The sequence below is a fragment of the Populus alba genome, chromosome 5 (assembly GCF_005239225.2).
Source record: "Populus alba chromosome 5, ASM523922v2, whole genome shotgun sequence".
Classification (NCBI taxonomy): domain Eukaryota; kingdom Viridiplantae; phylum Streptophyta; class Magnoliopsida; order Malpighiales; family Salicaceae; genus Populus; species Populus alba.
In genome coordinates, this window is record NC_133288.1 from 21,720,754 (window position 1) to 21,747,430 (window position 26,677).

At 36.4% G+C, this 26,677-nt stretch overlaps 5 protein-coding genes across 8 annotated transcripts; 3 read left to right on the forward strand and 2 right to left on the reverse strand.

Annotated features, from left to right (window-relative positions):
- Positions 1-258: 258 nt before the first annotated feature.
- Positions 259-3,719, reverse strand: LOC118062063 (uncharacterized). Its single transcript, XM_035075740.2, has 7 exons — positions 3,404-3,719; positions 2,525-3,139; positions 2,116-2,306; positions 1,647-1,885; positions 1,283-1,482; positions 670-795; positions 259-572 (listed from the first exon to the last, which is right to left on the reverse strand). Exons 1-7 carry the CDS (start codon positions 3,557-3,559, stop codon positions 474-476), a joined length of 1,626 nt encoding a protein of 541 aa, XP_034931631.1. The 5' UTR covers positions 3,560-3,719; the 3' UTR covers positions 259-473.
- Positions 3,720-3,866: 147 nt separating this feature from the next.
- On the forward strand, positions 3,867-4,859 carry LOC118062062 (uncharacterized). The gene is made up of 3 exons (XM_035075739.2): positions 3,867-4,103; positions 4,196-4,261; positions 4,639-4,859. Exons 1-3 carry the CDS (start codon positions 4,056-4,058, stop codon positions 4,684-4,686), a joined length of 162 nt encoding a protein of 53 aa, XP_034931630.1. The 5' UTR covers positions 3,867-4,055; the 3' UTR covers positions 4,687-4,859.
- A 2,370-nt stretch (positions 4,860-7,229) lies between these two features.
- LOC118062060 (probable methyltransferase At1g29790) lies at positions 7,230-8,943 on the forward strand. The gene has a single exon (XM_035075738.2). It carries the CDS (start codon positions 7,338-7,340, stop codon positions 8,598-8,600), a length of 1,263 nt encoding a protein of 420 aa, XP_034931629.1. The 5' UTR covers positions 7,230-7,337; the 3' UTR covers positions 8,601-8,943.
- A 1,287-nt stretch (positions 8,944-10,230) lies between these two features.
- LOC118062059 (auxin response factor 5) lies at positions 10,231-16,583 on the reverse strand. The gene is made up of 14 exons (XM_035075737.2): positions 15,674-16,583; positions 15,354-15,466; positions 14,777-14,875; positions 14,593-14,649; positions 14,349-14,501; positions 14,188-14,272; positions 14,013-14,103; positions 13,576-13,740; positions 13,361-13,483; positions 13,029-13,104; positions 12,759-12,894; positions 11,376-12,670; positions 10,959-11,149; positions 10,231-10,824 (listed from the first exon to the last, which is right to left on the reverse strand). Exons 1-14 carry the CDS (start codon positions 15,777-15,779, stop codon positions 10,680-10,682), a joined length of 2,835 nt encoding a protein of 944 aa, XP_034931628.1. The 5' UTR covers positions 15,780-16,583; the 3' UTR covers positions 10,231-10,679.
- A 7,227-nt stretch (positions 16,584-23,810) lies between these two features.
- On the forward strand, positions 23,811-26,677 carry LOC118062058 (uncharacterized). Of its 4 annotated transcripts, XR_012169842.1 has the most exons (7): positions 23,811-24,018; positions 24,099-24,250; positions 24,456-24,565; positions 24,665-24,750; positions 25,883-25,983; positions 26,100-26,201; positions 26,288-26,303. XR_012169842.1 is itself a non-coding variant. In XM_035075734.2 (6 exons), exons 1-6 carry the CDS (start codon positions 23,909-23,911, stop codon positions 26,418-26,420), a joined length of 693 nt encoding a protein of 230 aa, XP_034931625.1. In that variant the 5' UTR covers positions 23,811-23,908; the 3' UTR covers positions 26,421-26,677. The 4 variants fall into 4 exon arrangements, 2 of the variants coding, with proteins under 2 accessions (XP_034931625.1, XP_034931627.1); XR_012169841.1 differs by having other exon boundaries at positions 25,883-26,201; positions 26,288-26,335; XM_035075734.2 differs by lacking the exon at positions 25,883-25,983 and having other exon boundaries at positions 26,288-26,677.

Sequence of the window (26,677 nt, forward strand, 5' to 3'; positions counted from 1 at the left end):
CCATTAATATTAAATGAGAATGGAATATCTAACTTTTCTATCGTGAAGTTTTTATGTAATTCTCATGTATTTTTTCTTTTAATTTGAACATACTTTTCAAATCATGATAAATATTTGTTAAAAAAACCATGCTATTACTAGAAAATACATGTATATATAAGCTCTCTCAGCACAATTCCATCGAGTTTTCTTAAAAAAAAATATTCAGGTAAACAACGCATTGTTCCCTACTTTATTTTAATCATAATTTGACCTTCATTTATTGTGATAAAATTTCTATATAAATTAAATAAATCAACTTATGCACTTACACCAAATTTTTGTTTTTTAATACAAGCTTTTAAAATTGAATAGCACTAGTTATTGACTGAAATAGAAATTAACAGCGTATCGGCGGCAATTAAGTTGGTTTAATTTCTATATGACTGCAACTATTTCAACTCCCATCGAAACATGCATGCTGTACAATTTATTCAGCGGTCTTCCCTCTGAACTCTGTTGGGGTCAGCCATCATATCCGTCATCATCTTCTCAGGTGAATCCTCCCAGCTTGCAAAAGTTTTCATGTCAACCTGCCAAAAGTACAGCGTTTTTTTTTCGTATTTAGATTCAAGTCTTGCACGTGAATATCAACACATGCCTCACTATGAACTTTGCATGGCAGGTTACCTTGCGTCTTTGTGCAGTGAAAAGATCCTCTCTCTTCTTATATGAAAATTGAATTTCCCTTGCTTTCCTCCCACCTAAACCCCAAACCTCAACCTCTAAAATCAAAGCTTCAGCTGGGAGAAACCCCTGCAACACAGATTTTATAAAATACAAAACAAAGTCGTTCAAGCTTTCAAAGTGAACATATACTATTGCCGCATAAAATTCAATCCATGTATTGTCTAACAGGCAATCTCATAGTGACAACAACATTTCCACAAAGGTGACCAAGGAACAAGATCAGAGGTTGCCTTCGGTGAGAAACAAATCTCAGAAAGTCAATGGTGAAAAAAACAAGTCAGGTTAACAAAATTATTGATAAAAAATACTTACTGATGCATGCAACAAGATAAAGGCCAAGACAAATTATTAAAACAGAAATTAAGAAGGAACAAATGATTAGAAACCGCTAAGCGTGCACAAACTAAGACCAGACAAAAATCAAGGAAGGTTTTCACTCACTATAATAGCTAACGTCATTACCCTCTACCAAATTAGATTCTTCAAAAACTAAGATTTGAGAGCCAAAAGCTCACTATTAGCAGTAATGCGGTTAGCCATTACATATTAGTACCTGATTCGGGAAAAGTGAACCTTGCTGGTAAGTTTTGTCAACTGCATGATGGCGAACTGTAACTCTGGAAAAGTCTCCATCCATATAAACCCTCTCATTTCCAATGGTTCCTCCAAATGCAATGCCCACAGGCTTTGGACGTGCCTCATAAACTCTACCAGTAGGATGCAAGTGGCTGTAAACAAAGTTTTTCTCCTTCCCTGCCAATGGTTTCACAATTTGTCATAGAGGCCCCATAAAGGAAGCATTTCTCACGGTTTCAATTTGGCTCATCAACTTTCATAAAAGAAACGAGCAGCAAAAACAAGCAAGAAACAATTTGTGACTCTCTCTCTCTCTCTCCTCGCTCATTTGAATCACATACCAGAAGGTGAGTACACGTGGAAGACTGGACTTATAGCATATAGGGTTCCAGAGGTTCCATAGAACATATCCCTATTTTCGAAACCCTGGTGGGTGAGTGCACCTACAATCCATTTCCTACAGTTGGTGCTATCCTCACTTGCATCTCCAGAAGTAGCAGAAATCAAAATCAGCATTGGACCAAGATAACCTTCGATGTTAGACCAGAATCTGTTCAAGCCCTTCCCATGGAGAGATGACCTGATAACAAGAATTTGGTAAAATTAGATGCAGTAGCAAGCAAATAACTTAAACTTACACAATAAACCCTGAAAGAGGGAGGGAGGGAGGGAGGGAGGGGTTAGGAGTAGCAACTGAAGCATCATGAGCAACTTTAGAGGTCACTAAATTTATTTAGGGCACGATCAGGGTCAAGCAGCATAACGTACAAGTAAATAGGTCTAGAAAAATCAAAAGGGAAGATGACACACCGATAAATAAGATTCTCATCTGTAGCATCACTGTTACTAGGAAAGTATGGGTTCAGAATTTCTTGACTTATTGCACTCCTGATTGTAAGGGAAATTGCCCATGCTTTTCCACAGGTTAGAAGACAAGAGTTGCATGCCTTTTCTGAAGAGATTTGTCTTAATGATGAGCTTGAAGATTCCAGTGTATCTTGCTGTTGATTGAGAAGAAAAATCATGTGAGATACAAACTCGTATAACTGGTCATACATTTTTCATAGTCGAGTGGGATAGAGGTAGTGAAGACCGAAAGCAAGATCATGGTATCCTGTTTTATAACCAAAAACAGGAAAAATTCTAAGCGGATGGCTAACCCTTAATCTTTAACTGACATCAAAGCACCAATTTTTGTGGTTTTGTTAGAATTGGATACCTCCGAACTAGTGCAGTTTTGCAGTCTTGCATTGACAAATTGTGTAAAACACTCTGTGAGGTTTGTCACTGTTGTCAGCATCCATGTAAGAAACTTTCCAGCAGGAAGTTGAACATCTAAAACCGAGACATCACAATCCCACAATTCCAATCCACTACCACCTTCAGCACAAGAAACAACTGCGGATAACACCAAAGGACTAATATCTGGAAGATACAGATACTCTTTCTCTTTTAAAAAATTCCAAGTTTTTGAATTCCACAACATAGTCCAACACATCCAAAGAAACATAAGCACATCAATAGGCAGAAGCGACCCGCTTATCTTATATTCACCATCATCAATAGCTTCAACCTCCAGTTTCAAAGGAATTCCTGCTTTCACTCCCGTTGCAGAAAATAGTCTCAACAATGTATTAAGCAATACTGAAACAGGCATCCTCCCGCAGCATTTCAAATAACCTCTAACAAACTCAATCCAATTGACCCCTCCTTTATCAGTAATGAAAAATAGGTCTACCATTGATGGACCCAGATGATCCAATAATCCCAAAAGGGAATCAGGCATTTTCAATGCTTCACATTCTGTGCTTTTATAATTCAAAGAGAAGCATTGCTGCAACAATTAAAATTACAAGTCAATTTCAGAAAACAAAATTCAACATCTAAATATAAAATGAAAAAAATTCTTAAAAGTTGCAAAAAAAATTTAATTTCTATTCCTCTCATACAGTTATACCTCAAGTAACTTCGAGATTGACCTATTGAACAAGTAATGGCAATACAGGAAAAAAAAAAAAGAGCTTTTGGAGTGAAAAGCTGGATTCTTTTACAAGATAATTAAGAAAACATGATTTATTTTTGGTAGTTTTGCAAGTACCTGAAGAGACTGAAGAGGGATTGCATTTGTTTGAGGATCGGCAAGCTTAGAGAAAGCATTTTGAAGCAAGGAGGTTGATCCAGTGGAAGCTGCTAGACTTTCCACCTCCCTCTGTTCACTTGATACGTTCTGCTCCTTAGAAGACGATGCTCCCATTCTGGCGGCAAGCAAACAACAATTGAGATTTATTTTTTTCTTAAAAATTAAGTGAATTTTGTCACTTTCCGTTTGATTCCCTAGAAAATTCAGTGAAACTCTCTCTCTCTCTCTCGGTTTATGATTTAACGGATAAGAAAGAAAAAAAAAGGTATATTCGTTCTAGTCCTACACATTTTACTACGGTAAATAGATAAATCTAAATAAGTAATATGTTAGAAGGAGGAGTCAAAATACTTGAAATATCTTTATTAATAATAAATAATAGCACCCATAAAAATGAATTGGAACGCAGCGTTTAATGCTCGTGAGGGGTTTGACAACCCGACCCGAAAATAAAGCGATTCGGGACGGAGATTTGGATACTGGCATTGCGCACGAAGAAAAACCACGAGAATTCCAACTCTTATTTCGAAAAACTCCTCACTTAGCTTACTCGGAACTCTGATCTAGGGTTTCGTTGGAGGGCTTTTTGATCAGATCTCTAGCCAATCAAATGACGCCACCTCCAGGTCCTTACTCCGGTGCCAGCGCTCTCGCTCTGGTAAACAACTCTCTCTACACTTTCCACTATCAAAGAATCTTCATTCTCGTCCTTTCCTCAAAAAATGGAGTTTTTATTTTTTTTGTGTGTAGGTGGCGCGTGCATCAGCATTCAGTTTTGGCTTGGTTTATGGAAGTGTGAAGCTCAAGATTCTCAAGGTAGCTAATCCAATTCTTACTTGTTTAACCTTTCTTGATTACCCAGATTTATTTCTGTTATGGGTTTATTTTATATTTTTCAATTTGATTTTTTTATGGAATTATAAATAAATAGATTTTATCACCAACAAACCAATCAGTTAATCATGCTTAAGAATTTGATTAAGTTGACCTTATTATTAGTCTGGCAACTTTTTTTGCATGTTCTTCATGTTGCAGTACAAATTCGACTCACAATTAAAAATGGTGTTGTTATCTTTAGAATGCCTGACACATGGATGCTAAATTTGTTGTTACATTTTATCGATTTCGTTGATAGAATTTATATCATCTTATCTTATGTATTGAAAGCATACTCAATTTCTTTTGCTTGCTAGATGAAAGCAAATTCACATAAGAAGGCAGAAGCTAAGGCGCATCACTGAGGAGCTAGTCTTAGGATGATGAAATAAATGACCATCGATCATTCAAATGGTTACCATATGATTACTCTTATGCAAAAGATGACTCTTGGTTTAGAGAATTATGAGTTTTTTGAATTTTTGTTCATGAACGTGAATTTCCACATTTATGAGAAAGTGAGACAGTTTTCTATAAATTGAACACTTGGAAGAACAATTATTTTGTGGATTTCTGGGTATTCATTCATATACTATACCATTAGGATTTCACGATCTTCTTTATGAATGCTAAGCGATTGTGCATTGCGATTCATACGTGCAAATAATTATTGTTGAGTAATTGTCTTTAGTTGTATGGTTATGCTGTTTCAAGGTTTTGTTCTACCAGTTGATGCCCTAGTAAATTGCAGAAATAATTTTTGTGTGGGGTTTCCTCTTTTCTTTTTATGTTTTTTTTTTTTTTGAATGGTTACAGGAGGGCATATAACAAGATTAAAGATTATGTGTATACTGCCCATCCCTGTATGTTTAGTGTTGATCCCTTGATCACCTATTTGTTCATAACCCATGCAATGCTTGATCAAGTGGGCGTCAATGTTCATGAATCAGGATTTTCATCTCAGGAGTTGAGGAAAAATTTGCTTGAAATCTATTAGAAATGTAAATGATGTTTGTGCGGTATGGTTGTGATGCCTGGTGGTATTGATCCTTTGATTATTTTGTTGTCTATCAATAATCTAGGTGATTCTAGTTAATGGAACTTTCTCATTCATGATTCAGCACTCTCACATTTGCCAAAAATATCCCTTTAGAAATGTTAGCTTACTATGGTTGTGATGCTCGGTGGAGTTGACGATGTCAAATTGTGATGGTTATTTTCTTTTCATTTGGCTTAGTGCTCACTGCCTGGTACTGAAAGTCCATAGCTTGAATCAGGTAGGGGAATGGGTTTTGTTCACTATATGTATTTATTCTGATTATTTTCTAATCACATTCATGGTTAAACATGTTTGCAAGCTTTGCTACATGCAAATCAGTTCTCTAACTCTTCTTTTGTCTTCCCTTGTTTTCTGTGCTGTATGTAGTTGGCATTGCTGGGCTTGTTTTGTCTTCTGTTACTTTACATGCACCCCCAAAAATTCGAACATCCTCCGTCATGGTTCTTTTTGTTCATAGACTTTATTTTCTTGTATCCTCTTTACCTGGGGACAGGTTGCAGCCTGCTCTCTCCCCCGTGATTTTTTTTTTTTTTTTAAATTCTTTGGTTGTTCCTGATTAATTTGTCATGATACAACATCAATCACTATCCATGCCCGTGACTAAGGAATTTAATTTTTCATTTTGTTCGTGCTCTTCATTCTTGACCTAAAATCAGGGTAGAGAAACTTGATCAGACCTCTCCATATTTAGCAGCCCTGGAAATTCCAATGTTGATTGCAGTCTCGTTTCCCTTACATAATTTGGGTTCGGCAATTCGAGTGAAATCTCTCCGGTGGTCAAGACCAGAAGATGAATCATATCTGCAGTTAATCTGTATGGTATCGTGGTAGTACGGTTGCAGTTTGAAAAGGTAGGTTTTAGAAAAGCTAGAAATTATAACTTTTTCTTTACTAAGGTTTCAAAAGAGTTTTTAATAGGTTCATTGTTCAACCATGGAAAAAAAATTGTTTTGTTCGCCTAATAACTCTTGTTTTTTAACATTAAATTCCATATATAATTGTGTTTTAAATTTTAGTTTTGTAAAAACTAAAATATTTTATTTTTTATTCATAAAAACCTGTTTTTTATCTATTATACATTAAAAATTTTATATCACAATAATTTTAATCGAATATATTTTTTAACCTTTTCTTTTTTAAACCACAACTAAAAGTGTTTTGTACCTTTATTACCGTTCTAATTGCAACGACTCAAAATCAAATGAAATTAACTGGGGTGACATGTCGTTCTATGATAAGAAGTACACTAATACTTCGGCACTCTTGCTCGGTGAGGAAACACAGAGTGGGTGCGATGTCCTTGACCATGGCCATGGGATTATCAAGTTCCTTTACCGAGGCTGTTTTGTGGACCGTGACAAGCCCCTTGGTGAGAGCATTCCAGCCTTTGATTTTCACACGTGGAGGGCCCAGATTACCCAGTGGAAAAGGAATCTCTTTACAGATCAGCCCCCCTCCTTCCCTTGATGCAGATCCATATCACCTTCCAGCACAAACATGGTTTTCCCCCTCTTACTGCACCATTCATTTAACAATAATGTATTTTAACATTTACCAACCACAAAAAAGCATCCAATGATGTATGAGATGATTGCTTTTTTGTTGAAAAACATTTCCGGATTCAAATTAGATTAAACTTAAAATAAAAAGTTTTTAAAATCCTAAACTAAAAAAGTTTTTTATTAACTCAACTTGTTATTAAATCTCGCCATGAAGCAAGATGCAATTAATTACTTTATAATAAAGACCGCGTTGATAATAATAGTAAAAAAAAAAAAAAAACTAACAGCTTGACATAACTGCAACCGACAAGTTGCTTTCCAAAGCTACTTTTATCTTAACTAATCAAAGCTTAAGAAATTTCACAACTTGCTTCATCCCTTCACAAATCTCACTCGCCTAGTACATACACACACCCGCTCCCACACACTCTCTCTGTGAAAAGAAGAGACCGAGATGGGATCAGTGTCCCTGAAAATTGGAGATGGAACAGCCAGATTCAGGAGAGCAAGTTTCTGTTCGTCAGCAGTGAACATTCTCATGCTCTTCTCTGTTATAACCACAAATCTTTTTGCATTATATGCCTTCACATCTTCTCCAAAAGACCATCAAGCTCACCTCGTTCACAATCCCCATAAAAACATTTCTTTGATCTCCGAGCATGTCTCTTTAATACTAAGAGAGATCGCTTCTTCTCAGAAAAAGCTTGCCAGGATGGAAAAGGAGCTTTTGGGCTATGAAACTATGGATATTTCAAGGCCCAATATTGCAAGTGAGCTCAAATTGTTCTTGCAACACCATCAACTCCCTCTTGGTAAAGATTCAAGAACTGGGATCACTGAGATGGTGGCTTCTGTGGGTCATTCTTGTGAGAAATCTCCAGACTTGTTGTCTCAGTATATGGTTTACAAGATTTCTGGGCCTTGTCCTGATGATTGGAGCCTTGGCCAGAAGCTGATTTTGCGTGGATGTGAGCCTTTGCCCAGAAGGAGGTGCTTTGCCAAGTCTGTTCCAAAGGTGGGTCTTTATCGTTTTCCTGTTTCACTTTGGAAACCTGTTAGTGAAAAGATTTTAACTTGGAGTGGTCTTGGTTGCAAGAATTTTGAGTGCTTGAATAAAAAGAAATTGAGTAGGGATTGTGTTGGTTGCTTTAATATTACTAGTGGCTATGAGACTCAAAAGTTTGTTACAGTTAGAGGCAGGAATGATTTTCTTATTGATGATGTGTTAGCTCTAGCAAGTGGAGGAATTAGAATTGGATTTGATATTAGTGGTGGGTCTGGAACTTTTGCTGCTAGAATGGCAGAGAGAAATGTGACTGTGATTACTAATACTTTGAATGTGGATGCTCCATTTAGTGAATTTATTGCAGCAAGAGGGCTTTTCCCTTTGTATTTGAGTTTAGATCATAGGTTCCCTTTCTATGATAATGTGTTTGATTTAATCCATGCTTCTAGTGGATTGGATGGAGGGGACAAACCTGAAAAATTAGAGTTCTTAATGTTTGATATCGATCGAATTCTGAGGGCTGGTGGATTGTTCTGGTTAGATAACTTCTATTGTGCAAATGATGTGAAGAAGACAGCTTTGACTCGACTGATTGAGCGGTTTGGGTATAAGAAGCTGAAATGGGTTGTGGGTGAGAAGGTAGACACAGCTGGGTCAGGGAAATCGGAAGTTTATTTGTCTGCCGTACTTCAAAAGCCAGCAAGAGTGTGATGATTACTAGAGTTTTCACATGAAACTGAAGGAGGTGAAAATATTGCTTCTATTTCTAGCTTTGTTCACACAGAATTTCGTGTGAGTTCAGTGCCTCAAACACCCTCATGAATTCATTCCAACATGCAATAAGTGCATCAATTATTACTTCTCTCAACTGTAAACCAGCATTAGAAGATGATATTTGTGCTTTGTAATCCATCAACTGCTTTATCTTTTACTCTATTTTAGGGGAATTATTTATCCAAGCTAAAAGAAATGTTAGGAAATGGAAAATTCATAGTGTATTTTTGAATCTTTGAAGTGCGAGTTCGTGCCCATGGTGCTTGTTCTAGATCTTAAACCTGCCTTCTTTCCTTCCACATTCATTCTTCGGTTCCAAATTTGAGTTTGATACATGTCCATCTCAAGTAATGCTAGATGTGATGGACTTTTCCCCCCTTCCCTCGATTTCCTTGTATAATAAATCTGTTTCCATATAGCATTCGACGAGCCGTGTGCTTCAAGACTGTGTATTGGTTAACTTATCAGCCAAGATAAATGATTTCTTTGAACGTGGCATGTACAATTAATTGCCTTTCTTTTTTTCAAAAGAGAATCAAATTTAACAGCAAGGTTGCTGTTAATTTTCTGATGTTTTGTTTTCTTGTCCAAATCAGAGATTTATCTTGAATCAAATACAAAACCTCTATGACGAATCATTTGTTTGGTTGATGTGTTTCTGAAGGATGCCTGATAGTGTACACTTGCTATATATTATCATCAACATTCAAGGGATCTAAATTGGAAACTTAGGTAATGATATAGCAGGGGACCGGCGGTCATCACATATTCTCTGGTCTGTCCTCTACATGCTACTACTTTTCTCTGCTTCAGGCCCTTGATATTTGAGTGCCTCTAGTTCATTGGGGAAATCAAGGGCGTACGAACGTAATGATGGTAGGAACAAGTACTAGTTATAGATTTTAGCTATGGACTAGATTGGGAGCCAGCATTATGCGTGGGCCATACCAATTTTTTTCAACTTGAAAATGTTTTTTCAGAAAAGGGTTGAATAATATGATAAAAAATAACAATAAAAATAAACCAGAAAATACATGGAGATATATTATCTGTCTCGTCTATAGTAACCAAACGTTAATTTTTCAGATTGTGCTTGACTTCAAGTTAAATGATGAACTCTTTATACTCAATCCTTTAACAACTTATCCTTCCAAATATTAATGTTTCTGTCTTCTAGATTGAACACTTAGGTTCTGGGCTTCTGCCCGTTCCCCTACATGACTACTTATGGGACAAGTCTTCGATTCGACTTCCAACTGGTTCGGAAATTATCTTAACACCTCTAAAGCCCACCTCATAACTTATGATTACCTAAAATGTTTGCTTGTAGGATGAAGCTGAGACCCGACCGATATCCACTTCTTAAATAACTATAAAAGCATAGTTATAAAACCACCCGGGAGCTGATAAAATTTGAATTTGACTCGGTTGATTCAGAAGACCACCCTGTAATTCAAATAAAATCTTTTTTGATTTTTCAAAATAGTTTTGTTTTAAAAAACAAATAAAATAAACCAATTTAAATTAACTCATTAATTCATTATGACTCAGGTTTTAAACCAAATCATTGAACAACCAAACTTCGCTGAGCCCCTAAGGCACTATAAATGACATGTCGCATCATACCATCATCCCATTACAAGAAACTTTGTCCAAGCAAATAGCAAGCTTGTCTGGTCAAGTAGTACAAACAAATCTATTAACTAGCATGTTACTATATTATACGCTAAGTAGTGATGTCTTGAGCTTCTTTGGAAGGATAATATATAATCCATCACCCCTTTAATTATAACATCAACTAATATAACATATCTATTCATATATCAGAATACATCGTGAGGCTAAATCGGAAGAGCCCACATTACTCACCCTCTCTGCCGTGGGTGATTCGGATAAAGTTCTCCGGGAATGCTTTTAGGTTTGAACAGGCAGAGAACCATTCCGGGAACATTCATTGCCACCACGTGGGAAAACGTCCTGTTAATTGCGAGGGGGCGTCACCTAGTTGAAGTGGTTTTATCGAGCATGGCTACCCTCGGTGATGGGTGCATTGGTCCCTTGGATGTTAGCGCTGTTAAGAAGCTTCATTCCTTCTTCACTCATCTGCTGAACTTCTGAAGGTGACAGAATCCTTATGCAACGGACACAGCCGACAAATTCCCTACACAAGCACATCAAACTTAGGCCTAGAATAGGACAGCTTGGAGATGAAAATATATAGAACGATTAGCATCTACACACATCTACACACGGGTAAAAAATAATCAGAAGCATGCCAGCAAAAATAGAACTTACTCCCAAGGATCGTCACCAATGAGTAGAACGTCATTCTCGTAGTCCACGTATACTAATTTCCACCCAGAACGTTTAGGATTGTTTAGATGCCCGTCAAGTCCAAACATGCATTCAATAGCGGAGCACAGTTCTTCATAATTTTTAAAACTCGAGACATCAATTGACCTGCCAACAGACCCTGTTTTCTGAACCTGTAATAAACCCAAACACTGTTAGCACCTAAAATTGAAACATTCAAAAGCCCTCGGCCACACTCACAAACACACAGGGCTTAAAACCTGGACAAAGGTTAACATTTAAGGAACAACTTCACTAGACTAAAGTCTTCCATATTCAAAAAGTTAGGTGAATAATCCGATGTATGGTCCAAGCAGACAGTTAACAAATATCTTTTATTTACAAGACAATCATTCATACCTTGGTATATGTGCGCACACGTGGGGCTACTTGCTGCCATGAGCTATTCTGGAGCATATTGCTATTATCAAAATCGACATTGCTCGAAGATGTACCACCAGAGTTGTCAGGAAAGTCTTGCCGTGAGAAAGCTTGGGAATCTGCTAGGCTTGCTGAGGTAATCTGAGACTGAACATCCTGGCTTGAGCTGAGGTTGCCGACTAGACAATCTGAAGCATTCTGCAAATCAGCATCCTTTAATGTGCAGAACTCATCTAGTATAGCACTTGAGACAGAAGGATCGACCACAGAACCACCCCCATTGCTGGCGTCAAAGTTGAGAGAACCATAAATCCCACTTTGATCATTGCTCTCATCAGATAAATCCTTCACTGCACCTGAGTTTAAGCTACAAGGCTCTTGCTGAGTCAAAGAAACCAATTGGTTTGCTTGGGATAGAAATCTTGAATTGCTCATCTGATGATCCCACACGTCTTGATTCATAAAAGGTAAGGAGGGATTAATTGCTTCCGGGAACACAACTGATGTGTCCTGTGATCCAAACATGGACAGTGGCCCCGATCTATACATCCCAGCAAGAGACATGGGATGTGATATCCATTCATCTGCATCTAGAAACGGTAGTGAGCAGTTAGGTGCAGTAGCATCAGCAAGAGGTGAATGGATCTGTTGGGAATTAAGTAGCGATGATTCTGGAAATGCCTGTGCAGGCCAGATGCTGGTTTGTAATTGTGAGTGGCCCTGATTCTGGTTTTGGAACGCTAGATGATTTGTGGCATTCTGCTGGGTCATAGGACACGATGATGGTTTCTGCACAATGCATTCACCTGTTGAGGTTAGCTGGCTTAACTGATCTGGCAAATGCTCAGTTTCTGCCTTTAATTTTCTTTCACCAACTCCAACCGATGCTTGATTTTCAACTTCGCTTGAAGAAAATGACTTCCCAGCTACATTTATTTTTGATGAAGATGAGATTATGGCATCAGATTGGTCTAGACAGATCTGTGAATAATTCTGGTTTTCTACAGACGTAACTCCTGACTGGTTTAGCTGAGGCATCTGATTAATTGTTGCCTGCATGTTCTTAACATCCAATGAAGCCACCTTTGCGGCAGAAACTTCTGGTAGTGCAGCTCCACAGATTCCAGGATAGTTAATAGGATGAGGTTTCATTAGCATGTTAATCAGTTGTTCAGAACTTATGTTTGACATTGAAGCATATGGGAGATTTGCATTTCCACTGCCAGGAAGCCATGAAAGGGGCTTTTTTACCAAACTCCCCCACTCAGAATCTCCTGGCAGGACAAACAACATAGAATGAATTTCCAACGAATTTTCCCACAAAAAAAGAAGTCAAAAACCGAGAACCAAGATAAACCTTACCTAAAAATCCAGACTGCAAGGGTCGTTTGAGACCTGAAGTCAGAGAAGGAAAAATAAAGAGACTTTCAGGAGTCTCGATTTCCCATGAACTAACCCTGTTCTGCTTATCAGAACACCCTGGCTCATCCCACTCCACCTGTTTGTAAAACGAAAAAAATGAAAGTCAATTACAAATTAGCAGATCAAAGAGACAACGCCAATGACAACATAAGAACAAACATCACTGTGAAAGAAAAGGATTTGGTCAGATCCACAAGTAGCCTAATCTACCTGAAGATTCCGCCACTTAGAACCAGGCCACCTCAGTGGATCCAAGTCACTGATACCAACTATTGTGCCCATATATCTGGGAAAAAGATTACAAGCAATTAATCAAGCACTGTATATTCAGACTTGTAAAAATTCAGAACCTTAAGCATGCAATAAGAATATAAATGCGTTCAAAGCACACTCTTATCCTTATCACAGTGCGCTTAAGATGAAGATTTAATCAGTTGATTATTATACAGTGCTAATTCATGATTCCTATCTATGCAGAGGTTTTACCCATAGCCACTGCCTGATTAAAGGTGTAAAAGGATTCAAAGAACTCAGAATATTACCTGCGTTTTCCTGACTCCTCTGTCTCAAACATCATTCCAAACCTCATACCGACTGAGACTTGAGTTCCAAATACAGCTTTCCGGAATTTAATCAAAGGAATGACAAAGTCTGAAGGGCATGCCCTATGAATTGTACAAAGCAGCAGTCACTAATAAGTCGGATACCAAATAAAAAGGGCAGAGGACAAATAGATTTGATTGTAAATTTAACAAACCTTGGATTGTAAAAAATGGTGAATGGGCTTCGATTGGCAGTAGCATGAGCTGCAGCAGCAAGGACACCAATGTGCATGCTATCAGCAGATAGAACTGATGATGGTAATGTTGTTTGTTGACGGTTTGCACGCCTCACACCCACCATTAACTGTGACTTTTCATCCCTGGTGATTACAGAGAATGGGTAGCTTTAAGATTACTATAGTGAGTTACAAAATCCATGAAGGTTTACCCATTGTTAACACATGTTCTTGACAATTAAATATGGTCAAACTGCACAACAAAGCATCTCGCAATTTTGCAGAAAAACTGAATTTACCTTTTCAATTGAGAATTTCTTAGATAGAGGTTTATGTATCATTAATTTTTGGTATTGAGAGGGCAGGTTTATGTAGCATCCAGAGAAAAAAAAATGCATGCAAAGTATATAGCTTACCTGATGAACAAAACAGAATCACCAGCTTTAAGCCTTTTTGAACCCACAAATAAACTCCACCCAGTTGTAAGAAGGTGTCGTTTTGGCTGCCCTGCATAAGAGGAAAGAAGCGGGATGAAATCCACAGTCGAGATGGTTCCTCGCCATATAAATTACAACTGAGATAGTTGCTCACCGCGGTATATATGGCGAAAAGTCCAGGTATTATCATGCAAGTCCCTTACAACAAGCTCCTGAGTTGGCGGTTGCATTGTGTAATCCTGGGACAGAAAAGCAAATTTAATACAACGGCTCGTTGTTTCCTCAAGGATTTTCAAGTTAGCAAGATTAGCTCACCAGTGGAGGGAAGAGCTTTTCTGCTGCCCTGCGTGGCACCGAGAAGCCACCGTGTGTACTTGTATCGCTAGCAGTCAAAGTTTTGCAGAAAAATTCACTTGGATGCTTGCTGGGCCTTAGCCCAAAATCTGGTATAGGGAAGACATCTTTTTCCTACATGAACCGTAGATTCATTCTTTTAGTCTGGATGAAGGGATAAGCAAATGAGATGAAGTTAAGATAATCTGACATTATTTAAGCTTACAGTGTTCACTGGTTGAAGACTCATTTGAGCATAAATTTCATCTGTATCTTTGTCTGCCTATGAAATCAAGGTAAATCAGAGGTAAAAAAAAAAAAAAAAAAAACTGCCCTTCTGACAAGAGATGTATACAGCAGTGGTGCACTCTATGAAGAAACGCAAAGTGGAATCGGAAAAAATGGCATACATGTAGGGTGACATTGTGAACTTGGCACAATAGCTGAGAAGGCAGATTTGGGTAGTTGGGGATCTGTGAAGTAGCTGATCTTCTCGTGGAAACTGCCACCTACACATGCAAATCAACTGGTCGTCAGTTCAATAAATCAAGCCGGAACAATCAGCAGCATATTGAAAGAGAAGCTGTCAAAATTTTATCTTGGCAGGGCTTCCAAAATCTTAGAATCATGTGTGCCTAATTTGGAAATGAACCTTCAAAAGCACAGATAGATATAAGTACATTTTTTAACTGCAGTTTCTGTTAAAACCAACGCGAACTAAGTTCAATTACAGTACACACCATGCGATGCATCTACTCTTTCCAGAATGAATTCCTAATTCTTACTATCAGATTTAATGTTTTAGAATTGTAAGTTTACTACACTACTGATGAAAAACCATCCCACTTAACAAGAAAATGCAAGTGATGAGAGATCAAGCTCCAAAATGCAATTTGGTACAGTAGAGATCTCCTAAGAATCTGCTCTGAGTGGATATAAAAATCAGAAGGGGAGAAAGGGTCAAGATTAAAAGATATAACTTCAAACCTGCTCACTGTGTCCTTGAGGAAAATAATACACCAGACTTCCAACCTGAGGCAAGGAAACTAGTGGGCCTGCACAAGCGTACCACAGCTCCGAGTTGATTGCCTTCCGTAATCCTGAGATAATGCACAGCAAGCTCAAAAACATAAGACACATACTCTTGGACAAAAGAGTACACCGTTTGGACTTTAAATTTTTTAGAAAGTTAAGCCTTCATGTAAGAGATTCAACCTTTTACCGGATCATTTCAGCCCATAGGCGAAAACGATTAGAAAAGGTCAAACTTTTATAAGAAATGAAGATTTTAGTGACATGAAACAAACCAGACTGATCTTGAAATTCTTTCAACAACTTCATTTCCTCGAGAAGATTTGTTTGAGCTCCATTAACAAGCCCTCCTGTCCTGATTTTCTCTTCCACAGACCCCATATTCTGCTTCTACTTGTGTTGGTATATCCTCTCTACCACGCAACAAAAGCAACTCAATAGAAAAATGTCATCTTTACTTCTTCAACACCAAACCCCTCGATTACAAAACCCCCCCGTCAAACAGAATAGAAACTAGAGCATTAAAATCACAACCCTATATTCCTCCAAAAGAAGATAATTTTTTAGGACAGACCCATGTCAAGGAATCTTAAGTTCACCCAAAAGACCAATCCAATTGGTCACAACAGAGAAACCACCCCCTCCCCTTTGAGGAGTCCTTGATGATCCAAAATCAAGGAACAAAACCTGCAAAAAGGTATTCACTAGACTAGACACAGATCCTTTTATGGTGTGGGGCAGGAAAGAGAGAGCTTTTTTATTGACACAACAAAAACCAAAAGTTTTTTTCATCAAAGCACGCGGACCGAAGCATGAGTGTGGTGTTCTTGTAGCTACTATTCGTCCGACTTTTCAATCAATGAAACCACTGATCTCCCTCTATCATCATCATCAATAAATCCAAAAAACAAAGAGAAATCTTCCTCTATCTATCTCATCGATATATGTCTCTGTAAATGTGAAGCAGTCACACGCTGGTTCTTGCTTGAAACTAGAAAGGGTAGGCACACTGCTAACCTGCACTCACACTTTCCGGAAATGGCTATTTCTTTACAGCTTTAAACTGTTTTAAGGCAGTCCAAAATCCCAATTAAAACAAAAGTAATGGATGCAATAAATAAGATAAAATTAATAAAGCAAAGTAAAACAAGGAGAACACGAAATCAGGCACAGAGGATAGTGATTCCAACAAGTAATAATAGAAATTGTGTGTGTGTGTGTGTGTGTGTGTGTGTGTGTTTTTAAAAAGGGAGGGAGAGAAAATGAAAGAATGCGAGAGTGGCGCATTTTAGCACGTGGATTACGAGGATTTATGAGGGGGTGCTCTTTTTTAGGGAAACCTTGAACTCAATCTCTCAACTATTTATCGATTCTTGATACAGTCCTCGAACTAAACCTTCTCTCAATTGAATCCTCCACTAATTGATCGTCGCCTATTCTTAACGTGGAGCCCTAACTTTTTTTCGAAAGGGGTTAGTTTTAAATGTGTTTAAAATAGAATATATAAACAAATTTTATAATTTTGCAGCTCGATTATATGAAATGATAAGATCATGCCTAGCAATTCATCAGTTTTTTTATTTATTTATGAAACGATCAAGACGAACTTACTTTGTTTGGGAGAAGTTTGTATGTGAGATCGTATGATTTCCATACAAGTTTCTATCCGAGATATCAAAATTGATAATGTTTAGTGAAAAGCTTAGTTTTTTAAGTGTTTTATATTTGTTATTTTCTTTGGATTTCTTATTAAATATTCTTGATGTATATATGTAATTACGGCCAAGCATAAAAATAAAAAATTGAAAAACACAATCAAGAAAAAAAAAAATTAAAAAACCAAGAAAAAACTAGTCGGGTTTAAAATTTTTAAAAAATCGATTTAAAAAATGTTATTTATAATATGTTTTCACAGGAATGATGAGAATAGATATAAAAGATATCCCAAAATTTTAAAAGTTTTTTATTCATGATGATAATACACTTTTTCTTGTCCCAAACCCTTAAGATTTGCATAATTCTAATAAAACATGAAGTTAGTATTGCTTTTAATGTATAAAAGAGAACATGCTCGATATTTAGATAAGGTTTTACTTCCAACAAAAATTTGTAATTACACGTGTATATGTTTTTTTTTTTTTGGCAACTTTGTATCTTCTTCAACTTTTTTATTTCGTTCTATTTTTATGATTTTTTTTTAATCTATTTTATGATTTTTTTTTTTAGCTATGCCAGTATTCTATAAAAAAAAACAATTGGATTTAGCCATGAAAAAAAAACCACCCCGTAAAACCCCTAAAAAACCCATGAAAAACAATTTTTTTTTAAAAAAAATTCAAATTGAACATGGTCGGCTTGAACTAATTTTAGGTAGATTCGGTTATGAATATACATATAAAAAGCTTTGCTTTGGTTTTTTTCAATAAAAAAAACTGAATTGCACTATATATATACTTCTTTTTCTAACCCAACCGAGCCCTAATTTAGCAATTCTACGAGATGGGTGACTTAATTGATAAACATTTTGGTTTGTAGACTTAAATAATCAATAATTGGTGGCTAATTTCCAAAGTCTCTCCTCATTTTTCTAAGCTTTAGCTTTTGGCTTTTGTGACATGGATCTTGGTGTGCTGTACATTTCACCTGCTCTCTCACAGCAAATTCTGGTTTGTTTATGTGTTTTTGGTATCTTGATTGTTTGGAAATTAAAAAGAAGGAGAGAGGGAAGGGTTTTATATAGCTCCATGCGCTTTTGTGGCCTGATTTATTTGACCGTTCCTCAAGCGTGCGGTTCACGACAAAACAACTGGGGGAGGCACAGGATAACATGAAGCGATTACGTGTCATGCCCCCGTGCTTGTCTGTGCACGGCGCCGTTTCTCAGCATGGTTGGAGACTTCAAAGTTTATATTTAGCCTCCATTTTGTCTTCTATGTTTGTTCCGGTGTGTATACCCTCCTTGTATTTTGCATGCCAGTCCTTTCTTGTACGTGATCATGGAATTCCTCAGGATTGTGTATATATTTAGCTATCAAATATCAATGTCTGGAATATCCAATAATGGATAGGATGAATTTTTTTGGGAATGAAAAAAAATTATCTTTTTTTATTTACATATACAGTACAAGATAAACCAGATTGATTATAGATCATGTTCACTTCTGTAAATCAGAGTTGTTTTCCAGACTAAATCGTGAGAATTATGTTTATTTATAAAGTTTTTAGCATTGTTTTTTATAGCCTTAAAATGCAAAGAGGGTTCAAATTCAAATGGTAGATAAAACAACCCCATAATCTCCAATGGCTAAAAGGAAGTAGAAGGAGCTCCTTTTATAAACTCCTTGTATGAAAGAACAAAAGGGAACACTCGATTGCATACGTAGTTGGCATTATAATATATTTTTGGCCAGAAAGAGTGAGATTTGGGTGGTTGAGATTTGAAAGCACCAAAGTGCATCCACGAAGGAGGAAGGAAAAAAAAAAAAAAAAAAGAAAAAAGAGAGAGGGGAGACCTTTCCAAAATAAATGGCTCATGCCATGTTCGTGAATTTCCACAAGTATGGAAAGGGAATGGGATGTCCATGCCGCTACTGTTGCATGGGCAAGAGGGTCACGCACGGATCTCCATTTATTATTATTTTTTTATTTACCGTGACCAACCTACCACCACAATTGGTGGCCCTATCCCGAGAGAATAAAGAGCACAACCTTTCCGATGGTGGGGACACTAGGAGTCGCCCTGAGCAAAAAAACATAAAAAAAACTTGAGGACGACTTTGTTGAATTTGTCATCTAGCTAGACAGAAGACACCATGCCAAGAGGATCTTGCAGCCTTCGATCCAAATTGAGGGAGGGGACAGTTCCTTGGCGTGGCACCGAGGCCAAATCCGAGCAAAGACAAAACCTCATCCTCCGAATAACGTTTTATTACATCTTCGTTGATCCCAACAAATGCGGAGTATATAAATGCTAAGTAACTACTTTTAAAACAGTGGCAACCATAATAGTTCAATTTACAGCTAATAATTACACCTATTTCTCTCTGACCTTATCACCGCTGGTCTAATTACACCTTGTTTGCAGCACTGAAAAATATATTTTTTCTTAATTATAAAGAAAAATATATTTGTTTAGTTAAATAAATTTTCTTTATTAGACTTCATACGTATTTGCTTTCAAATTTTACTTTTGTGGGGGCTAAAACAACCTATAATAATGAAAATTACCAGTTTTTTTTAAATTAAAAAACGTTTTTTAAAACCACTATGATATAAAATACTTAATGAAGTAAAGGTAACTCCAACCTTCAATATTATTATTATTATTAAGTTTAGGATTTGTTTGAGAATGGTTGAAAATATATTTTGCTCAGATAATAATTTTAAAAATATTTAATTAATTAATATACAGCATAATTTTACAACTGTCCTATTAAAAACTTTATATTAAAATTTTTAATACAAAAAAATACAATCTATAACTCTTTTAATTATTAATTTTTTAAGTCATAATCCAAATGCCCAAACACGCACTTAGCTACCGTGTGTAAACCAAAATCTTGTTTCGAAAAAAAGAAAAGAAGAAGAAGATCCTGCGAGTATTCTGAATTTGATTTTATTTGTAAAAAAAAATAATGTCCCCAGCATATTGCTTTTGAGGTCCTACCACAGGGCCATGCTCCCCAGTAGAATTTCGGGGCACCTCTAGTATGGATTTGACAGTCCAAGTATCGCCACGTGATGCGAGCACGCATTATGTGGATGAGGAATATGATCGGACGGTCCAGACGTGACGCTAAAATCGAGTGGCACGCGGACTAGACAATTTGTGGACTCTCTCCTCTCTCTAGTCTTTCTCTAGCAGCACAATATTCTATGGCTTTGGAACTTAAACTCGCCGTATTCTCAGCTAGATATGTCCAAGCACCATCGATCTTGTTCCACGTGTCCATCATAGAAATGGTTTCGTATGATTTGAGGAATGTGGGCCCACCAAGCTGATCATGTGTTTAATGCTACTGTGTTGATTCTTGACTTTCTATTGAGTTTAATTAATCATCAATTGTTTTTATGATATAGTGCAACGCACAGTGTTTTTCAAGAGTGTTATTTGTTTATAAATATATAAAAATAATATTTTTATATTTATTTTTTACATTAACATATTAAAATCATTAAAAAAAAAAAAAAAATTAATTTAATTTTTTATAGCAAATATATTCTAATGTGCATTGAAAGAAGATGCAAGTCCTTGCTGACATTTACAGCTTAAAAAATCATAAATTATAAATTTTTTAATGTGCATCAGGCAACTATTTTCAATGAAATCAATATAAATCCAGATATACATTGATTGATGAAAGAAAATAAAATATATGATTGAAGTGAAACACGGCCTAAAAAACAAACCTACCCTAAATCTCATGTATTACCATGAACATCCACCCAATCCAATCTCCTAGATTGTTATAACAGTGGGTCCTACCCACTTGTTTAAGCAAGGGACATCACCTGCAAGGGATAGAGCCTTATCATTGTCAAAGGGTGGGGACCACGGAGTGGTGTTCAATAGAAACAAGCAAGTTCCAGTGTTCCACAAAGTAATTTCGTGGCCCCACAAAATATATTTTCGGATCCACGTCTCAAGAGTTCAAGTCATGGAAGAAATTCCATAATTTGACATCCATTTTTCATGGCGTAAGTACATGGACTTTAGGTGTGTGCAGGTGGCTCGAACCGACCCGGTACAATAATAGGTAGAGCACAGTAAAAAGGAGAAGATAGTGTGCCTGTGGGCTGGGACCCTTGCACATTATGCCTCGAGGCACTAGAGTGGTTTCCTCATTTTCTACTCATGATTGTATCTGGGTCAATGGCTCATGATGTAATCTCCCTCAAATAAAGAAAAAGGAAGACACGGCATGCAATGTTTATCCTATAAAATCCCCTAATGTTGTTTGTGTTAGGCTTATTATTCTGTCCGAGGGAAAGTAATTTGTGTTTTTTTTCAAAAGAAAAAAGATAGCAGATAGACCCTCTTTAGTTAATCTAGTACATTTACGTTTAAATTTAAATTTTCTTAAAGATATAAGTAGAATTCAGACAGTATTTAGTTATTACATTGGGATATGAGAAATGAAGATAACAAAGACAAGAAAAATGGTATTTAGTTATTATAGATGAATTTATTTCGCATCCCATCTTTATTTTTTCTACAAGAACAAGCTCTGTCCTTTTCTTTCTATTTATCTCGGAACACTGATCAGACACAGCAATGACCAGCCCTTCGATTACAGGGAAAGTAGTTCCTGTGCCTGGAATTTCCTCTCTGGTGTTTTACAAGGTGGGTCCATCCATCAAGTTGATGGCAAGATCACAGCCATACAATAGACGGGCATGTCGATCACTGGATAGGCTTTACAGAGCAAGCAAATGATTAAGATTATGATGGAGGATCTGAGCTTTTCATTGGGGTAAAAACAAAAGCATTAAATGGAGATTAAAGAACAAAATCACAGCAAGTGCAATTCTCCTTGGATTTAGCTAGACGATACATGAAGGGAATGAGCAACGGGAATCGAGGGCTCCACGGGTGATAATTGAAAATGAAAGAAGCTATAAACGAGCGTGGTGCAAGGGGAACATGGAAGCAGGATGGGCTGTTGGGATGTAAGGGGACATTTGCTTCTGAATCTTCTGATGAGAGGGAGCTCCATTTTGTCTTTATAGCCTCTCCCACCATCTCTATTTTATTGTCACTTTACTCCTCTAGATATATTCTCTTTGGTCTCTGTGAATGTGGGCCGATATTCATTATTCAAGGTTACTTTACGGGCTATTTTCATCAATAAAGGAGGAGAAAAGGAGCCCTCTCTTCCCCACGTTTCCTCTTCTCTAGTGATTCACCTCCAACTTTAATCCAGATGGACACTTGCATGGTGTGTTCTGATGATAAAAGATGCTTGTTGGTAAATCAATCCCCTTAGCCTCGTTGCCTGATGGAAATCATTTGTTTCTCCAAGCCTGCGAGGCATTGCTCCGGTAGGCCGGGACTTAGGGTTAAAGTGCCTAGATTTAGAACCACTCATTGAAACTTAAATAAGCAACTCGTGATTTTTTTGTAAATACCTGTTTAGTAAACAGTAGTGTGGTAAAAATTATTTTTCAAAATATTTTTTTATTTGAAATTTATTTTTGATATTGATATGTAAAATAATTAAAAAACACCAAGATAAATAATTTAAAGTTAAAAAAAATTAAAATTTTTAAAAATATCATTAAACTACAATATCAAACAGGCATAATTAAGACACTAACATCAATGTTGTTTTGGTAAACTTATTGCATATAGGTTTAGTATGAAATTCAAGCAATAAAACATTAATCTCTACCTCGCTAAAAAAAAAAAAAATTGACAATCAACTTGTTACACAACGCAATTTAAATTTAACATCTAGATCAGTAAAGATAATCAAGTATTACACAGTCAATTATGGTCATCTTCCATCAACTGTGAAATGCAATGAAGGTCGAGGGGTGATGTTGAGGGAAAACTTGCTTGCCTTTCTCTAACCTCCACTATTGGGATTTTTACGAATTTGTTTTAAAATATTTAAATAACCTGAACAAATCTGGTCAATGATAATTATGAAAACTAGCCTTTAGTGGCAAGTAAGCCTCTTGACAATAGTCAAGTGTCAAGTAACCAATTAAAAAAAAGAAATATTCATGGTTTAAATTCAACAACATGTATTTTCCAATTTATATATAAATGTATGATTGGTTAGAGATCTTGAGTTGACTGATTTTTTTTATGGTCTGACTCTTGAAAATAACTATTTACTCATGAGTGTGTGTGTGTGTGTAGTCTTTAGTAATTTATAATACATTAATTCTTTACTTTATTGTGAGGAATTTTAAAAAGAAAGCTTGATGGATGTTTCATAAAATACGGGTAGAATAAAATGTTTTTTTTTTTTTCTGGCCTTATCGTGAAGAGTTTTTTTTTTTTTTTTTTTTTTTTCAAGGAAGAAAGAAGCACTTTTATTGCATAATATTAATGTTGCAATTGTTGTCGTGGCAATAGCGCTGGCGATGCCAGTTAATTTTTTTTCTTGTGGCTCAATTAATAAACTCAAATGTAGTATTTTTATTTTAAATAAGTTTGATGTTTTATAAATCATTCTGGGCACCATGTTATTTTTTTTTTAAAAATCCCCTTTTTGTGTAAGAAAAACACGGACACGAGGCATTTACTGGGCTGAAATTTAGCCCATTAATGTCAAAAGACATTTACTCTGAGCCATGCCTATTCTTAACAGATCAAAAACCTCAAGGCCCAATTACTGTGGCCCAAGCTCTCCTCATTAATAGCTTCAACAAGCAGTGAAAAAACAATTCAAGAATCCATGCTTTGCTTTCGCAGGGTTTATCTAGGGTTTTGCCGCTTCCAGTAAAATCCCCAAATCCTTTGCAGCTGAATTCCAAATCCAAATATCTAGCCTTCACCGATGGAGGGATTGAGTAAATCAGATGCTAATTTGATAGTTTACGTGCATCCATCGCAGAGCAAGAATGTTGATAAAGCAATCCTCCGTGAACTCAGCTCTTTGCTCTTCAAGTTCGTTCCTTTGCCGTTTCACTTTCTCTTGAATTCTAGACTGTTGTGTTATTTTTCTCATATTGGGTTTTTTATTGCAGGTATTCTCAAGCATTTGATGGAGTTGTCTTGGCTTATAGTGTTGACCCTCAAGATAAATGTGCGAGAATTCTCTCTGGGGTTCACCCTTATTTCGGTGTCAGACTTCGAGCAAACCTGCTAATCTTCTCTCCGAAGCCGAAAATGCTTTTAGGTTGTTTTTTCTTCTGTTTCTTCATGTTTTTTTTTCAGTAACTGTAAGTTGTTTTTTCTATACAATAATAATAATTGGATTAGTATTTTAATGCGTGTATTTATTGTGGTTCAGTAACATAAGGTGTTTGTGAAGTTTATTTAGAATTGATGTTGAAGTGTGAGGTTATTGTTTTGCTTTAATAATTGTTTTATTCAACTTTCAGAGGGAAAGCTGGTGAAAATTACTCGGGAATCTATTCATTGCATTGTTCTTGGTTTTTCATCTGCAATTATAACAGATGAAAATATCCGCAACGAGTTAAAGTATAAAGCTGTATGTACATCCATACTCTTGTGCTTTGAAGTTCATATTGTTTTCCTTTCTGCAGCTAGAGAGTTGATATTGTTGCTTATCACTTAATATTTGCTGTAGAAACATGGGGAGGGGGCATATGTTAGCAGATATCACAAGCGGCATGTAATAAAGATTGGAGCTGTGATACGTTTTGAAGTCAAGAGGTGACATATTATTGTTTTTATTGTTATATTTTAGAATAGCTTGATCTCTGTGAAACACGTGGTCCTTTTCCTTCCTGGTATAATCTGCTCATCCCAATCACTTGCATGCACAAGTATGACACACATAAACATGGACTTTAAACTGATTTCATAAAGGTTTCTAAATTCAATTTGGATGGTCTTGCTCCTAAAAAGATACATGACCCTTTAACTAACTTTCATTTTAACATTAATATCTAAATAGAAAAGATATCAATATGGAACAGAGATCAACCAATCAACTTTCAGTAACATAATTGTCCATGGGCATTTGTAGTGCATCTGCTTAATCATTGGAATGTTTATTGCGGAGAGTTTGACACCCAATTCTTTAGATTTTATTTACTTGGAAGATTGTGTGTGGATAGAAAGATAGATAGGACTACTGGTTGTTCAGTCAGGCCCTAGTTTAGTGCTAGCAATTTTTTTTAAAAAAAAAAAGAGAGAAGAAGAGAACGACTATAATGTGCAAAGCATTCTGTATCAACAATCAAATACTTCTGTTTCAGGCATTAACATATTACATATGTGCTTTTTGCTAAATCTAGTTACTTGATCATATTTTATCTTTGCAAGAATTGCAAGAGGATCACAATGGTGATCAGGATTACCATGTAACTTTTCTTTTTGGTTTTAATTTTAAAAGCTTTATGACAAGACATGCATAGTTTACTTCTGTCCTCAGTCTAATAGACAGACTGAAAATTGTGGAGGCAACATTTGATACTTTGGTGCTGGTGGATATTTTAAATCTCATCAAGCTTGGATTTTTTTTGTTTTATAATTTTGAAAATTTGGTTTCTCTCTTCCATGCCTTTAGTTATACTGGATTTATGATACGAGTAATTCTTCCTCTGACTTTGATAAATTGTTTGGGGTCTCAACATATCCAATTGAATCATGCTTCTCTTTCCTGCAGGGGGGGCATGCCAAACTCACTGCTGCATGCTCCCCTGTCATGAAATTGGATTAATTGAGTAGTTTTACCGAGATCTACACAGCATAAAGTAGATTTTAGTTTATTCGTATACTATCCATTGTACATGACTCGATAAAGATCCTGTAAGTGTTTGGATTTGGTTAATTTTTGCAGTTTGGATGAGGAAATACTGCACATTTCAGGATCCTTGATTCCAGCTAATGCTGGAAGTGTCCATTGGTTATGCTCCCCTGTCATGAAATTGGGTTGATTGAGTAATTTTACTGAGACCTACACAGCATAAAGTAGATTTTAGTTTATTCGTATACCATCCAGTGTACATGACTCAATAAAGATCTTGTAAGTGTTTGGATTTGGTTAATTTTTGCAGTTTGGATGAGGAAATACTGCACATTTCAGGATCCTTGATTCCAGCTAATACTGGAAGTGTCCATTGGTTAGATAAATATTTTGTCGATGCTGCAACTGACAGGTTTTCAACCAAACTTACTTCTCCAAACCTTGGATGAATTTGTTTTCAAATTTGTGAATTTTAACTTTTAGTTGACTTCCTGTCAGTAATAAGGAAACAAAGACTGAGGAAGAAATGGAAATGCAAGAGCAGATTACTGTAGGCGGAGAGACGTTGTCTTTTGTTAATGACCACGAAATTAAGAAGTCGAAGAAACGTAGAAGAGCAGCAGATCAATGAAGGCTGTTGTTGCTTCTTGGTTGTTTGCCATACTCTTTGTTTCTTTGCTATTTTTAGTCCCAACTCTGTTGTATAACACCGCATTTTTTCTATCTATTTGTATCCGGGGGATTGAATTGTTACATGCATACCTTATCCATTCTTAATCCCAAGCATTAATTGACATTAATCTGTCACGAGGACATCACTTGGGATGCATTTTTGATGTAAATACATGTATTATGTTTGAAGTAATTTAAATTTCTGTCGAGGTTGCA

Coding starts and splice junctions, on each gene's coding strand:
- LOC118062063 (XM_035075740.2), bottom strand. CDS start 3,559: ATGGGAGCATCGTCTTCTAAGGAGCAGAACGTATCAAGTGAACAGAGG. Junction 3,140..3,403: donor TCCCTCTTCAGTCTCTTCAG/GTACTTGCAAAA, acceptor TAATTGTTGCAG/CAATGCTTCTCTTTGAATTA. Junction 2,307..2,524: donor AAAACTGCACTAGTTCGGAG/GTATCCAATTCT, acceptor CTCAATCAACAG/CAAGATACACTGGAATCTTC.
- LOC118062062 (XM_035075739.2), top strand. CDS start 4,056: ATGACGCCACCTCCAGGTCCTTACTCCGGTGCCAGCGCTCTCGCTCTG. Junction 4,104..4,195: donor GTGCCAGCGCTCTCGCTCTG/GTAAACAACTCT, acceptor TTTTGTGTGTAG/GTGGCGCGTGCATCAGCATT. Junction 4,262..4,638: donor TGAAGCTCAAGATTCTCAAG/GTAGCTAATCCA, acceptor TTTGCTTGCTAG/ATGAAAGCAAATTCACATAA.
- LOC118062060 (XM_035075738.2), top strand. CDS start 7,338: ATGGGATCAGTGTCCCTGAAAATTGGAGATGGAACAGCCAGATTCAGG.
- LOC118062059 (XM_035075737.2), bottom strand. CDS start 15,779: ATGGGGTCTGTGGAAGAGAAAATCAGGACAGGAGGGCTTGTTAATGGA. Junction 14,273..14,348: donor AAAAGCTCTTCCCTCCACTG/GTGAGCTAATCT, acceptor TTTCTGTCCCAG/GATTACACAATGCAACCGCC. Junction 12,895..13,028: donor CTAAGTGGCGGAATCTTCAG/GTAGATTAGGCT, acceptor TTTTACAAACAG/GTGGAGTGGGATGAGCCAGG.
- LOC118062058 (XM_035075734.2), top strand. CDS start 23,909: ATGGAGGGATTGAGTAAATCAGATGCTAATTTGATAGTTTACGTGCAT. Junction 24,566..24,664: donor ACGAGTTAAAGTATAAAGCT/GTATGTACATCC, acceptor TATTTGCTGTAG/AAACATGGGGAGGGGGCATA. Junction 26,202..26,287: donor GTCGATGCTGCAACTGACAG/GTTTTCAACCAA, acceptor ACTTCCTGTCAG/TAATAAGGAAACAAAGACTG.